The sequence below is a fragment of the Python bivittatus genome, unplaced genomic scaffold (assembly GCF_059951505.1).
Source record: "Python bivittatus isolate LINGU-HERP-01145 unplaced genomic scaffold, Pbiv_v1 ctg000610_np1212, whole genome shotgun sequence".
Taxonomy (NCBI): domain Eukaryota; kingdom Metazoa; phylum Chordata; class Lepidosauria; order Squamata; family Pythonidae; genus Python; species Python bivittatus.
This window is the reverse complement of record NW_028277088.1, coordinates 45,844,240-45,857,127: the sequence shown is the minus strand read 5'-3', so window position 1 is coordinate 45,857,127 and position 12,888 is coordinate 45,844,240. Positions and strand designations below refer to the sequence as shown.

Genomic DNA, 12,888 nt, shown 5'->3' with positions numbered 1-12,888 from the left:
CTTTTTCAGTATGGTTTTTAATAGTTTATGAAGTTGCATCATCATTTGAGTAGGATATTGCTCATAATGCTTTCTGGGTAAATCAGGCAGCATTTTAAAATAAAGTTTAAAAAAAAGTGTATGGTAATGCATTGTTCATATAAATGTATGAGTATCTGTATCTCAGCTTCTATTAATCTACCTAGTAAACCCAAAATATAAGCTTCCTTGTATAAGGTTGCAACAGGTATGTGCTGGATGCAACATTATGGAATGTCCCTAAATTTGGCTATATGTTAGAGAAGGCAGTGCAAGTGTTTGGCATATTCTTTATATTGTACATATATTTTGCTACTCTTCGCAATTTAGGTTTAAATATATATTTTTGGAATGAACTATATCTGATGACAAAATCAAATCCTTGAAACAGCCTTTTCCACCCAAGCTTCCTCTAGATGTGTTGGATTACAATTTCCATCATCACCAGCTAGTTGGTAATTTCTTAGTAAAGTTGTGAACGTTTTATCACTGAAAAATTTATCTGCATTATCTATGACATAATTAACTTTTTCCTGTTATCTGCAGGAAAAAATACATTCTTTTTCCCTGAAGAATTACTAATGAGAAATATTAGTAGTGTAGAGATCACAAGAAGTTCTAATGTTGCAAAAATTATGAAATTATCTCTAAAACTTTGCCCATGTCTTTGTGGATTCAGAGCCCCTAAGTAAACAAAATATATGCTTTAAAGTATGTATATGAAAACAGATTTTTTTTGCTGAGAAACATTTACTGAGCTTAATTTCATTATCAACTACTTTATTGGTATGACCTGAAATTGCCATCTATAAACTCATACAGAAGTCTCATGATTAATTACAATTTTAAGAAAAGATGGACAACTGAATCAACTCATAGGAAATTGAATATAGGAGCTGAGTGATATTTGTGTAAGGAAGATTATAGTAATTAGATTGAATTCCCACATCTGTATTTTTGAGACAGCATCAGAAAATCATTTTTCCTAAACATTCTTATTAAAATTTTTCTGAATTTTGTCAGAGAATAAACACTTTATATATTCTAACAGTATAGTGACTAAATAGGTTGAATTTACACTGTCTTTAGAATGTATTGTGCATCTTAAATTTATTTTTAGCTAAACTATTAAGCATTGTTTTGATGATGAGTGTTTCTTGCTAAGTGTGTAATAAGTTATGTGAGTTCCTAAGAGTTTTTAGTAAAGCAACAGGATTTTTTTTTTCCCCAGCATCTGCTATTTTTAGTCAAAAGATAAGGGCTGCAGTCCATTTCATGAGGAGACCCCTACTCATATGCAAGAGTGGAGATCTGTCTTATCTGTCCTCCAACCTCACTCAAATCTGTTCCAGGGAATTCCCTGATTCTCAAGTGCAGATTTTCTGGCCTTATTAGAAGAAGATGGAATTTCCATTCTTCCAGTTCACCAGTGAAAGAGTTCTGGGACATCTAAACTTAGGATTTTCATGTGTAACTATCTTTAAACATTGTCTAAAGATAACAATATCTTTAAACATTGAATTACTTTCCTTTAACTTAGCTATCATGCCTATAGTTGCAAAGTATGCTTCCTAGTTATACTATTCCTAGTTCTGTCATCTATCTATTTTGGTGATGGTAAAATACAAATAAAGATTGCACAGTAAGAACAATAGCATTTCTGTTAGTGCCTTTCAAATGTGGAGTGTGTTAGTATATTCTTTATAATTATCTTGTTAGTATAATTTTTAAATTATCTTGTGGTGACTTTATGAGGTTGGCTAGTATTATCTTCATTTTGCAGAAGGTATGCTGAGAAATAGAACTTTGTTTAAGAGGGTTGAACTGAGGACTTTCCAGCTTTTAGAAACTGGGCTGCAAAAATGTCTTGTCACCACATGTCCTCTAGTGCATTAGGTGACAAATATTTTTGTTATTTTAAATTATAAGTGCATTTTACTGCTATGTATATCACTGAAAATGACAGTGTTTCTAAAACAGCTTGTTCTGTGTGCTGTTCCTCAAGCAATAGCATCCATGTCACATGAAACAATTGTTGAAAGTTAAGATTATATCCCAGTTTACTTAAAAATATCAAAGACTATACTAAGATGAGATATATTTAAGAATCCACAAACTTAATAAAAATGTCAGGTTAGTCATTATATCCATATGTCAATTTCTGCCATTTAGACTATTTGAGATGCTTTTTGAAGTGTTAGTAATCTCCAGAGAAAAAAATAAATAAAAGAAATCTAGGTTAATAACAATCTAAAAATTTTATAAGGTGCAAGGAGAACTGTTATTAATAATTTACCCTCAGCATGCTTTGTGCTTTACAGAGAAGATTAAACTACAAAAGTCACTGTGCTGAGAAACTTATCTTCTAATTTATCAGGGAGGAACAAAACATAATAAGAGAAAAATAAGGATAATAGGACATTGGTGACCTAATTTTATATCAGTTGGTGCTAAACAAAAGCTTCAAAAAAAGATGCATGAAAGGAAGGTTTAAAGCATTGGGTAAGGCTATATGCTGTTTGAGAAGTTGCTGTTTTTTTCTAACTAAAATCTAGGAGTACCAAAGAGATTCAGAGGTTTTTATTTGTGTGTGTGTGTGTGTGTGTGTGTGTGTGTGTGTGTCTTTAGATGGAGGGATGGATGTTTTCTGAGATCTTTACAATGCAGAATAGCTTTCTTTTATTTTGATATTTCAAAAGTTCATTTAAACACAAACAGGAATATTCTGTCTTTATTTATAGCAGTCTAGAGCACCTCAGTGCAACTTCACCTAATATGTCAAATGCTGTCTTAATTGGTCAAATTAACAATCCAAAAATATTTGTATTGTTTTTGGTCAGCTTTATAATCTGTGAAGAATACATGTAGAATTGTTCTAGAATAAGCTCTGAAAAGCTTTATCATCTAATGCCTCTATGTTGATAAAGGAGCATGACCAGGCAATACGTTTTTTCCTCAGTCATTTGGTAGCTCTATGACAGGACTGGCAAGATAGCACCCACAAGAGTCAGAATATCTGTGGCCCCTTAAAATAGTCCCATGCCTATTTGTCCCTCTGTCTACCTTACTTCTTTTCTTTCTCAGAGGGAAATGGCTGACATTTAACAAGATTTAGTGAATATTTTATATTTTATTTACGTCTTTGCCTTCTTAAGTTGAACATTAATTTTGAGAGTAATGCATGTATTAATTGCTTGATCTTTTATATGAAAGCCTTTCAGATATTTAAGTATGTACCTAGAGGGTTACACTGTTTTTTTATCAATACTTTTTGTGCTTCATGGTGTGTACCAGATTTCACACTTGAAATATGTTTTAGTGGCTTTAAAAGAGCAAGTGGACTGTACATAAATGTAACTGCTAAAACATGTATTTTCAAGAAGGTTTGCAAATAAGCTTGTTTAACAAAAAAAATTCTAGAATAGTTAGTTGCCATAACTATTGAGAAAAAAAAATTGAGAAAAGCATTTTCTATGGTACACACTTGATTCATGAAGGTCCAATCAGACATCACCTTCATTTCACATGAATGGTGTATCATATGAATATAGTGTTCCTGTAAACTACATCACTTAAACAGACTTAATATTCCCTTGTGGCCATTGCTGCAGCAACTGGTAGCTGTGTTTCTTTCTCTCTCTCTCTCTCTCCCTCCCCCTGTCCCTCCCTCACACACACACACACACTATTACTTCTGTTTTTCTTTTATGGAGCTTTTTGTTGATATTACAAGTAAGAGTATAATGATTCCATGGAAAAGAGTTTAAGGCCAAGTTAATGGTATTATGTTTGGTTTTTAATACAGTACATTGGGCCTCAGAGAAAACAGACTTTCAAATTATTAAATAGATATTTAATAATTAGCAGCTACTAATATGCTATGGTCACACAAAATCTACACTAGAATAAATCTACATTATTGCTCACCAAAAATTGCTAGGATAGAAAACATATAGTGTCTGAATCCAGCTCACTCTTCACTAAAGCCTAGACATGTAATCCAGCTTCAGATTTTGATTTGTTCGAGAAGAGGCAAACCTAGACTCTGCGTTTGGAAGTAACACAAAGCTTTTACACTCTGGGAAACTTCTGGCTAGTGCAACCATTTGTCTGAGATGGTATGAGGACTCCTGCCTTGGGCAGAGGGTTGGTCTATAAGACCTCCAAGGTCCCTTCCAACCCTATTATTCTATGATTCTCTGAACTATGATTGCCCTAAGGAGAAGTCAAGCACATTGGTTATCATCAGTAAGCTAGAGTTTTGCTATCCTACTTTTCCAGTACCTATATGAACATTTAGCCACAGCTTTCTGTACCTATTGCTGTTCAATTTGCTAAATATTTGGACTTTGAAAAAATATTTCTGTTTGGTATCCCTCAGTTTCACCCTAATTACACTGTTGTACAGGTAGTCCCTGGGTTAAGAACACCTGGCTTACGGGTAACCCATAGTTAAGAAAGGAGCTTGTTGTAGCAAAATTCGAGTTAAATATGCAATGGTTCGAGTTAATTACACAATACTACTTATACAGTATTATACAATAATACTGTTCTGGCTTACACAAAATTGACTTAAGGACAGACCTTGGGAATGGAACTTGTTCTTAAACTGAGGACTCCTGTTCATTTCATTGACCTCTTGTGAACGACTGAAATTTGCACCATGTAATATGCTCTGAGATTGCTTTGACTTTTATAGGATATTTCTATCTATTTTGCATTATGTTAAAAACATTGGTTTTAATTTCATGATAGCTTTTTTATTCCTTATGGCTACAGATGCTTTCCTTTGTGGTGTGGTTCCTTTCATATCTAAGCATGAACATTCCATAGTCATTGTTGTTCCTGCCATCCATGGGTAACAGAAACATAATAAATTATGCAAATTTCCTAAATGATGTATGGACACAACATTTAGTTTTTCTTGGTGCAAAACATACTGCCGTGACAAAGAAAAATTTCATGAAAAATTCAACTTATTCTTGTAAATACTAAAAAATATCCTGTATCCAATGTAACATTTTTAACCACCTTAAATCCCACAAACTATTGTAGCTTGATTGGTGTGATTCCTCTTTTTCAGCTGAACATCATTTAAAAACTTGGCTATGACAAATTTTTATTGCCTGCAGGTACTACCAAGGAAGGAGGAGCTGGTGCTGTTGATGAAGATGATTTTATAAAAGCATTTACAGATGTTCCTACTGTACAGGTAAAATGCTGTCATTCAGGTTTGAATTTAAAGTGCTTTTATTTAGGTAGCTCCAGGTTTTGCCAACTGATGACCACTGCAAAACTTGCCTTCTAGCTATAAAATATTCAGTGGTAATAATACTTTAAAAAAGCAAATAAACATACATATAATAAGACTTGGAATTTATTTCTTGGAAAGTTCTTTCTTGAAAAATTAAGCATAAAGGACTTGCATTTTTTGAGGAAGTATGTGCTAAATTTTTTTGAATAAATGAACTGCGGGTTGGATTTAATGCTAAATGCTTATACTAGATTTTTAAAATTACAGATCTTCCAACTCAGATTGATTAGCACTTGTAGTGGGTTTGCAGATTTTCCGGGGTGTGCACTTTAGTTCACCTCTTCAACTTAAATGGAGTCAGTTCCATTTTGGATGTGCAAAAGGCATGTTACAGACCCCATCAGTGAGAGAATGTCAGCTGGTGGGGCCCAGGAGGAGTTGTTCCTGCCCCCTGGAGTATTCTACCCCGAAGTATGGCAAGGCCTTTTCGTCCAGCTTTCTGGAAAGAACTAAAGACCTGGCTCTGCCAGCTTGTGTGGGGCAAGAAGAATTTTAACCAACTCTGAGGGTGACTGGCACCCTGATCACACTCCCCAAGCCTAATACTCTCTAGTTACCATCAATCCTTGGAATGTACTTATTATTTATTTAGGACTATTGCTTTATTGTATTTTAATTAATATTTATCTTTTCTGTAAACTGCCCAGTCATTTTTTAATGAGATGGGTGGTGACAAATTTGATATATAAATAATTAATAATAAAGCAACTTTGCTTTTCATTTTAAATATTGGCAGTTGTGACCTATGTCAACTTTTTGTTAGTTAACATTCTGATATCTATGGCTGAATGCCTCTGAGCATGTGCAAAATCTTCCCATTTAGAAAAAACTCTTAAAAAAAACATCTGAGGACAAAGTATTCTTGGAATAAATTAAAGAATATCCCCTCTATGCTATCCTGCCTTCCTATACTGGCATTGGCTCCATAAATATGGTGTTGCCAAAAACTTGCTGATTCTGCTTGCAACCATTTGGGGGATCTAATATATACAGATTGGGCATGGCTAAGCCATAATTTCCTTAAGCACAGTGTGTTCAATAAGATAAAATGACACATTAAGCCATTAACCATGCCAATTCCAGTGGTTGATTCACACAGCATGAGCTTAGCACCAGAACCAGAATTCTATATCATTATTTCATTTATCACACAAAGTATCCAGAGCACAAAAATGTGAGTTACGCTACAAATTCAGTCGATACCATCATTTATGTTAGTGCAAGTGCTGTGACAGCACACACCCACATTTATTGTAAAGCTGCTCAGCTAGTATTTTTTTTAAAATCTGTTTCTTTGAATCTTTTCTGAATCCTTCATCCTCGATCAGATATATCCAAACTTGCAGTTCATTGCCAAAAGAAAAATTTGGGCCGTGAAGTTTGAGACAAGGTAATAAAGCAGACCCAGCATATTCATGTATAAGGTTGCTGCAAACAGTCCTCACTTTATTACTTTCACCACCATGATGTACTTAATAACAGAAAGCCTGTTTATATACAGGAAATGTTACATATTGTATTTTTAACATATGTATTAGAAGCATTCCCCCGCTTCAAAAAGAAAAAAAAGCCTGTTGAGCTGCAAAGTTGGGGGAAGATCCCTGCTCCTTCCACAGTTTTTTAGTTCAAGAAAAGAATGAGGGTTATTTATCCACTCTGTTGCTGAAAAGCTTGGTACACTTCAGTAGAATAGGACCAAGTCCCAAATATTTCTACAGCTCTTTTGAATTTAAATTTTAAAATTGGAGTCAGGAGTGCAGCTCTTTTGAACTTTAAATTTAAAACTGGAATTAGGAGCAGGTCACTTATCTGACCTCATGGGGAGGTGACAAGTGTCTGAAAGCTGCTTTGGCTACAAAAGCAAAGCAGAAATGATGGGTCCCTCTTGATTTTGAAAAACATGATAATACTTGTCTGAAATCAGATATTACGCTATCATTTATCACATTTTGTGGTTTAAAACTAGCAATAAAATATAAGCATGAGAAGAAATCCCATTTCCAGGCCAGAGACATCCAAACAGGCCTGAAGACTTTTCTTTGGACTAATTCTGGCTATTCACTGCAATCAGGCTATGGAAGTTCTAAGAATTCCCAGTGAGCTGGCAGGTGAGGATGAACAACAGAGCAACAGCTTCAGTTGTTTTCAGCTCTGGAAATCTAGTTAAATGCTAAGACTAGAAGTAGCTCCCCACTGTGACTCAACAGCTAATTTACAAGATTGCAGAGGAGTCATTGATCCTGCAAAACTGAGCACTGTATCTCATAGCCTGCACATTCAGAAGCCTCTCTCTTTAGGATTGGGGAGGGGGCGTTCATCCAGTTCACCAACATTAATTGCATTGTTCAGGTTAGGTCTCAGCGGAACTCCTCTGGAATTTATTAGTTCACAGATTTTTTTTCCCCCTGGGCTTGATCTTCCAGTTCTTTTCTCTTAAACCAAAATGTGAACATTCATTATATAATTTAGAGAAATTCAGACAGGTAATATTAGCCTGAATTGGAATCTTTCCCTCATATAATTTCAAAAGTAACATGTCTATCGTCATCTATAAAATTCTATTTTACTGTGAATGTGAAAATGGTTATATGATATTTAAAGAACTTTCCAAAAATCACATTTTTATAATGTCTAATAATTAAAATATTCTTTAAAAATTTATTTTCCTATGTTAATATAAGCTCTTGTGGTATTAGGTTGCCCTCTCTTGGCTGCTGCAATAGAAGCAAGTTGGTTTTTATACCGATATATAAGGTTATGATAGTCAGCATTTTTATCACAACTGTTTCTGTTGACTTTTCACAATTGTTTCTGTTAAGTAATTCATCAGCATCCCAATATATTTTGTGGATTTCACATTTTTATGTTGTACTTTCAGACCTCTCCAGTTTGATACTTGGGTATTTAGTGAAATTGAATTATTACCTTTCCATCAGTACTCATTTCAATGTATGTTCATTGCTGAAAATATGAGCCACTTCGTTATGTTTTCTTATTAATATCTATGTATCCTTCTTACAATCTGTGTGCTGTACCACAAAGCCAGATTTTCTATAGCTTCCTTTCAGTTAGGAAATTGAATTTTATATTGATTGATCCATAGAGAGGAGATTATCAAAATTATTAATAATTTATCTTTGCTGATCATTGTACTGTTCTTCATACCAAGAGATTTCATGGAAATGTAGGAATGGCACACCTGGCATTTCAGTCAAATTAGCATGCCATCCTGCAAGGCAGAAGTCACAAGTGCAGCACTAACTATAGAAGAGAGTTTTAGCCTTGTTGCTTAATTAATTTCCATTATTTATTGCGCAAAATATAGCCATAATCTGATTTGAAATTTCCTTTTCAGATCTATTCTAGTCGTGAACTTGAAGAAACACTAAATAAAATCAGGGAAATCTTATCAGATGATAAACATGATTGGGATCAGCGCACCAATGCGGTATATCTATTTTTTTATTATTATTTTATATATTTTAAAGATTACATAATTCATTATAGCATATACACTTGCATCTAGAAATGCTAATATTCTGATTCACTCTTCTGCCACCTCAGCTTAAGAAGGTCCGGTCATTACTTGTCGCTGGAGCTGCACAATATGATGGGTTTTTCCAGCATTTACGACTACTGGATGGAGCATTTAAATTATCTGCTAAAGATCTCAGATCACAGGTGGTTAGAGAAGCTTGCATCACAGTAGCGTAAGTATAGACCAAGAAAACAAACAAAGTACCTTGTAGGGATAAACTTCTTGAATATTGAAAGACATATTGGGAATACACCAAGTAAGTTTTAGTATTTTTTTATTTCTATATAAGTAATTATTATTAATTTCTTATTAGTACAAATTCCATATTAATGATGCAGCTGTAATAGTGCAACAGAAACACATTCATTTTACATAACATAAGATTATTCAAAATAAAATTTGGATGTATATTAGGCGATGATAATACCCACCCACTCCCCCCCCCCCCCGGTAGCACTCTGTTTTTACCAAAATGATGGTAGGTTTTAGCAGGGTCCCTGCTGGAGATGTTTGTTCTTGCACTCATGGGGATGAAAAAAGTGTTTATTTTCTCATCTTCCTTAATGTAATTCTGAACATGCAAAGCATTAGAACACCAAAGTAAGGATAAGCTAAGCCTTCACATGAGACAGACACACAGATGGTCTTCATGAATAATATAAAGAGTTTTGCTTCTTAGAGGCATATGCAATTTGTAAAAGGGTAGTTAAGGAATCTGAAGTTGGCTTGTGTATGCTCCAATTCTTTCCCTCATCCCTGCTTTAATTTAATGTTTCATTTAGTGTGCATGAATGCATCATTCACAGAAGAGGACAATTCACACTTTGTCCCTAAACTTTGCTCTGTATGTAATTGCCCTAGATTTTAAAGATTTTGATCCATAATAAAATCACTGTAGCAAATTTGAGGAGACTGGATGGTATAAAAATGTGTATGCATGTATAAAAATGATTAAGGTCTGCTATACCACACTGATACAACTGTAATTATGGTTTTATTGCAACTTTTTAAATGACTTGAAAGCACTAAAAATCTTTGTAAATGACATCTATCTCAGATACTAATTATGTATTACACCCAAGGGTGTTTTGCAAATACTGTTGCAATAGCTGTCTCTACATAAATTTGCTTACCTCTAAAATAATTTACCTTTCAGTTGCTGCAAATAAATCTAAAAGTCTTTCATAGAAGTGTAGTTTCACTGGATTAACCATAGTGGTTTCATTTTCCAGCGGAATTTGAATGGTGTGCCAAGACACCCATGTTTTAAAATAATTATTGGGGACAAACAGGAAAATGGTCAGTCCCACTGTTATTTCTTAATGAGAAATATAGCATGCCACCCTTCAAAACAAAAGCTTACAGTATTCTAAAATTACAATTACAAAAATTAAAACAATGATTTAAAGTGTACAACAAAGATCAATTAAAGATAAACAGACATAGATTGGGAAAAATCCAGCTGTAGTGTAAATATTAAAATACTAACATAATAATATACTAAAAGATCCAGGATACAAAAACAGATATTCTTGGTACCAAAAAGACAATAAGTGTTAAACCTTCGCAACCCTAAGGGCATCCCAAAAGCAGGAGACCAACACTGAGGAGGCCCACTGATTGAACATTGGGGAGGTATGTGGAGTAGGGTCTCAGCATACAATCCTAAAGTTCTAGTAGGAACATACAAGAAAGTGTATTCTTTGAAACACTGAATTCCTAAACTGACTGGTGTAATTGGTTAATACAGTATCTTGAATTTATATCAGAAACAAAATTGGAACCACTAAAAATAGTATAAAGCTAGCTTAGTAACTCTTGTAGCATCTAGCTCCAGTTAATAGTTTTGTTTATAAATATGCATACGTACTCATCTCAGTATCTCCTTCCAAAACAAGCAACATGGTTATGCAGCCATGTCTGTATTCTGATTAAAACATTCTTTTGTTATTTCAATGCCTCTTTTTTTGCAGGGTAGCCTCATGTATAATGCCTTTCTAAGCAAAAGATTACCATGGCCTACATTTCTAAAATGGGTCTGTCTCTATCCACATGCAACAAGGAATCTAGAATGAAAACTTAGTTTTTCAAGGGCCGCATACACACACACACACACAAAGTAGACCACCATTCCTAGCAAATGTGACTACTTGGCTGGCTAGTCTTGTGAAAGGAAATTTGGATTAAGTTGTACATTGATGAGATCCAATAGGAAAGTTCTTAAAAGGTTTATGTCAAATGGTGGGTTTTGGATAGTTAAATATTCTAGAAAGCATTCTGTAATATAATATGAGTAACTAAAGTGTTTATATTGGCACTCGAATGGTTTTTGATAATTTGCTTTCTTTCATTCCTTGCAGCCATCTTTCAACAGTTCTGGGAAACAAGTTTGACCATGGAGCAGAAGCCATTGTGCCTACTCTATTTAATCTGGTCCCTAATAGCGCCAAAGTAATGGCTACTTCTGGGTGTGCAGCCATTAGATTTATTATCCGTGTAAGTATATTTCTGTGTTACTTTAAAAAACTACTTCCATATTAGGCATGTAATTTATTGATTACTTATGGGCGTTTTAAATTCTGGGTATTAACCAAACATTATTTTCTGCAAAATAAACAGTACATTTGAAGTGTATATGACAATCATCTATGGTAATAAAAATGCTTTCTTTCAAAGGAAAAAAATGCAAATACAATAACTTAAAATGAAGGTATGGGTAGTCCTCAAATTATGACAGTAATTGGGACTAGAATTTCCATCACTAAGTGATGTGGTCGTAAAGTGCGACCGCATCACTTAGCAACAGCAATTCCTGCAGTCCTGGTTGCCGTTGTTAACCAAATCCCACAGTCATTAGGTGATGCAACTTCCTGCTGGCTTCCCACAACCAAAGTCAGTGGGGAAGCTGGCAGGAAGTTGCAAGTCCCAGGCCTGCAAGCAGATAAGTCATTGCTGCCAGGTGGGGGAGGGAGTGAGAGAGCGCGGGAGAGGGTCAGGGAGGGTGTGCGAGAGGTGCAGCATGGCATGGGGAGAGTGCACAAGGGTGCATGAGGGTTTGAGGGAGAGTCGGGGAGGGTGTGAGGGGGTGTGCAAGTGGCTGGTATGGTGCAAGTGCAGAAGGGCTGGGAGAGCGTGCACAGGTGGGGGAGACTTACCCCAGCAACCTGTGATCTACTCTACTGGTTTTCCCATTGATTTTCTGGGAAAGCCTGCAGAAAAGGTTGCAAATGACGATCATATGATTGCAAGGTGCTTGGCAACCGGTCGTAAGTGCAAATGGGTTGCCAAGTGCCCAGATTGTGATTACATGACCATGGGGGTGCTGGGATGGCCAGAATGCTGAGGACTGGTCATAACCATTTGTTCAGTGCTGTTGTAACTTTCACTGAACAAGTTGACCAAAAGGTCATAGGTCAAGGACTATCTGTAGTTTACATTAAGTGTCATGTAAACATGGTATGCACGGAGTCCCAGTCCCCTGTAATTCAGTATCTACTGATGAGGTTTGAATTGTCTGTTTCTGTTTAGGGAAACATTCATCCAATGGAAATAAGCAGCAGTAAGTTTTGAGTAGGCATAGGAAGTGCTATTTCACAGAAACTTTAAATGTGAAATTCATTGTCACCAGCTATGATTGGAGTCTCAGACTGGGATGCCACTTAAAATGTACTAGCCTTCTCTTTCATGAGTGGTTCCTTTCTGAGAGGCTATTAACTATAAAAGCTGAACAGCAGTATGCTACCATAAAATAGATGGTAGGCATACATAACAACATGATAGGAAGGTTGTGGCCTTCGTATCCTATGTCTAGATTTTTGGGCAGACATTGGCTGAACAGTGTTATAAACATGATGATCAGCTAGATAAATCCCCTGGCATGATCTAGTGGTATACTGTAGTTGGAACAAAAATGTGCATTGATTAAACTTAAAGATACCATTTGTATAGTCTTCAGCATTTGTTGAATCCATTAATCGGCTGGCAGAAATAGCAGTGATAAAATATCTAGAAATGTATT

General features: G+C 35.2%; 1 protein-coding gene across 12 annotated transcripts in view; it reads left to right on the top strand.

The window, feature by feature from the left end:
* Window positions 1–12,888, top strand: part of CLASP2 (cytoplasmic linker associated protein 2) — a 136,981-nt gene that overhangs the window by 58,461 nt on the left and 65,632 nt on the right. For all 12 annotated transcript variants that reach the window (XM_088150941.1, XM_088150944.1, XM_088150940.1 and 9 more), the window contains 4 exons: window positions 5,151–5,230; window positions 8,688–8,780; window positions 8,897–9,042; window positions 11,231–11,366. In XM_088150941.1, the coding sequence (XP_088007067.1) occupies window positions 5,151–5,230; window positions 8,688–8,780; window positions 8,897–9,042; window positions 11,231–11,366 (455 nt within the window). The remainder of the gene's footprint in view (window positions 1–5,150; window positions 5,231–8,687; window positions 8,781–8,896; window positions 9,043–11,230; window positions 11,367–12,888) is intronic.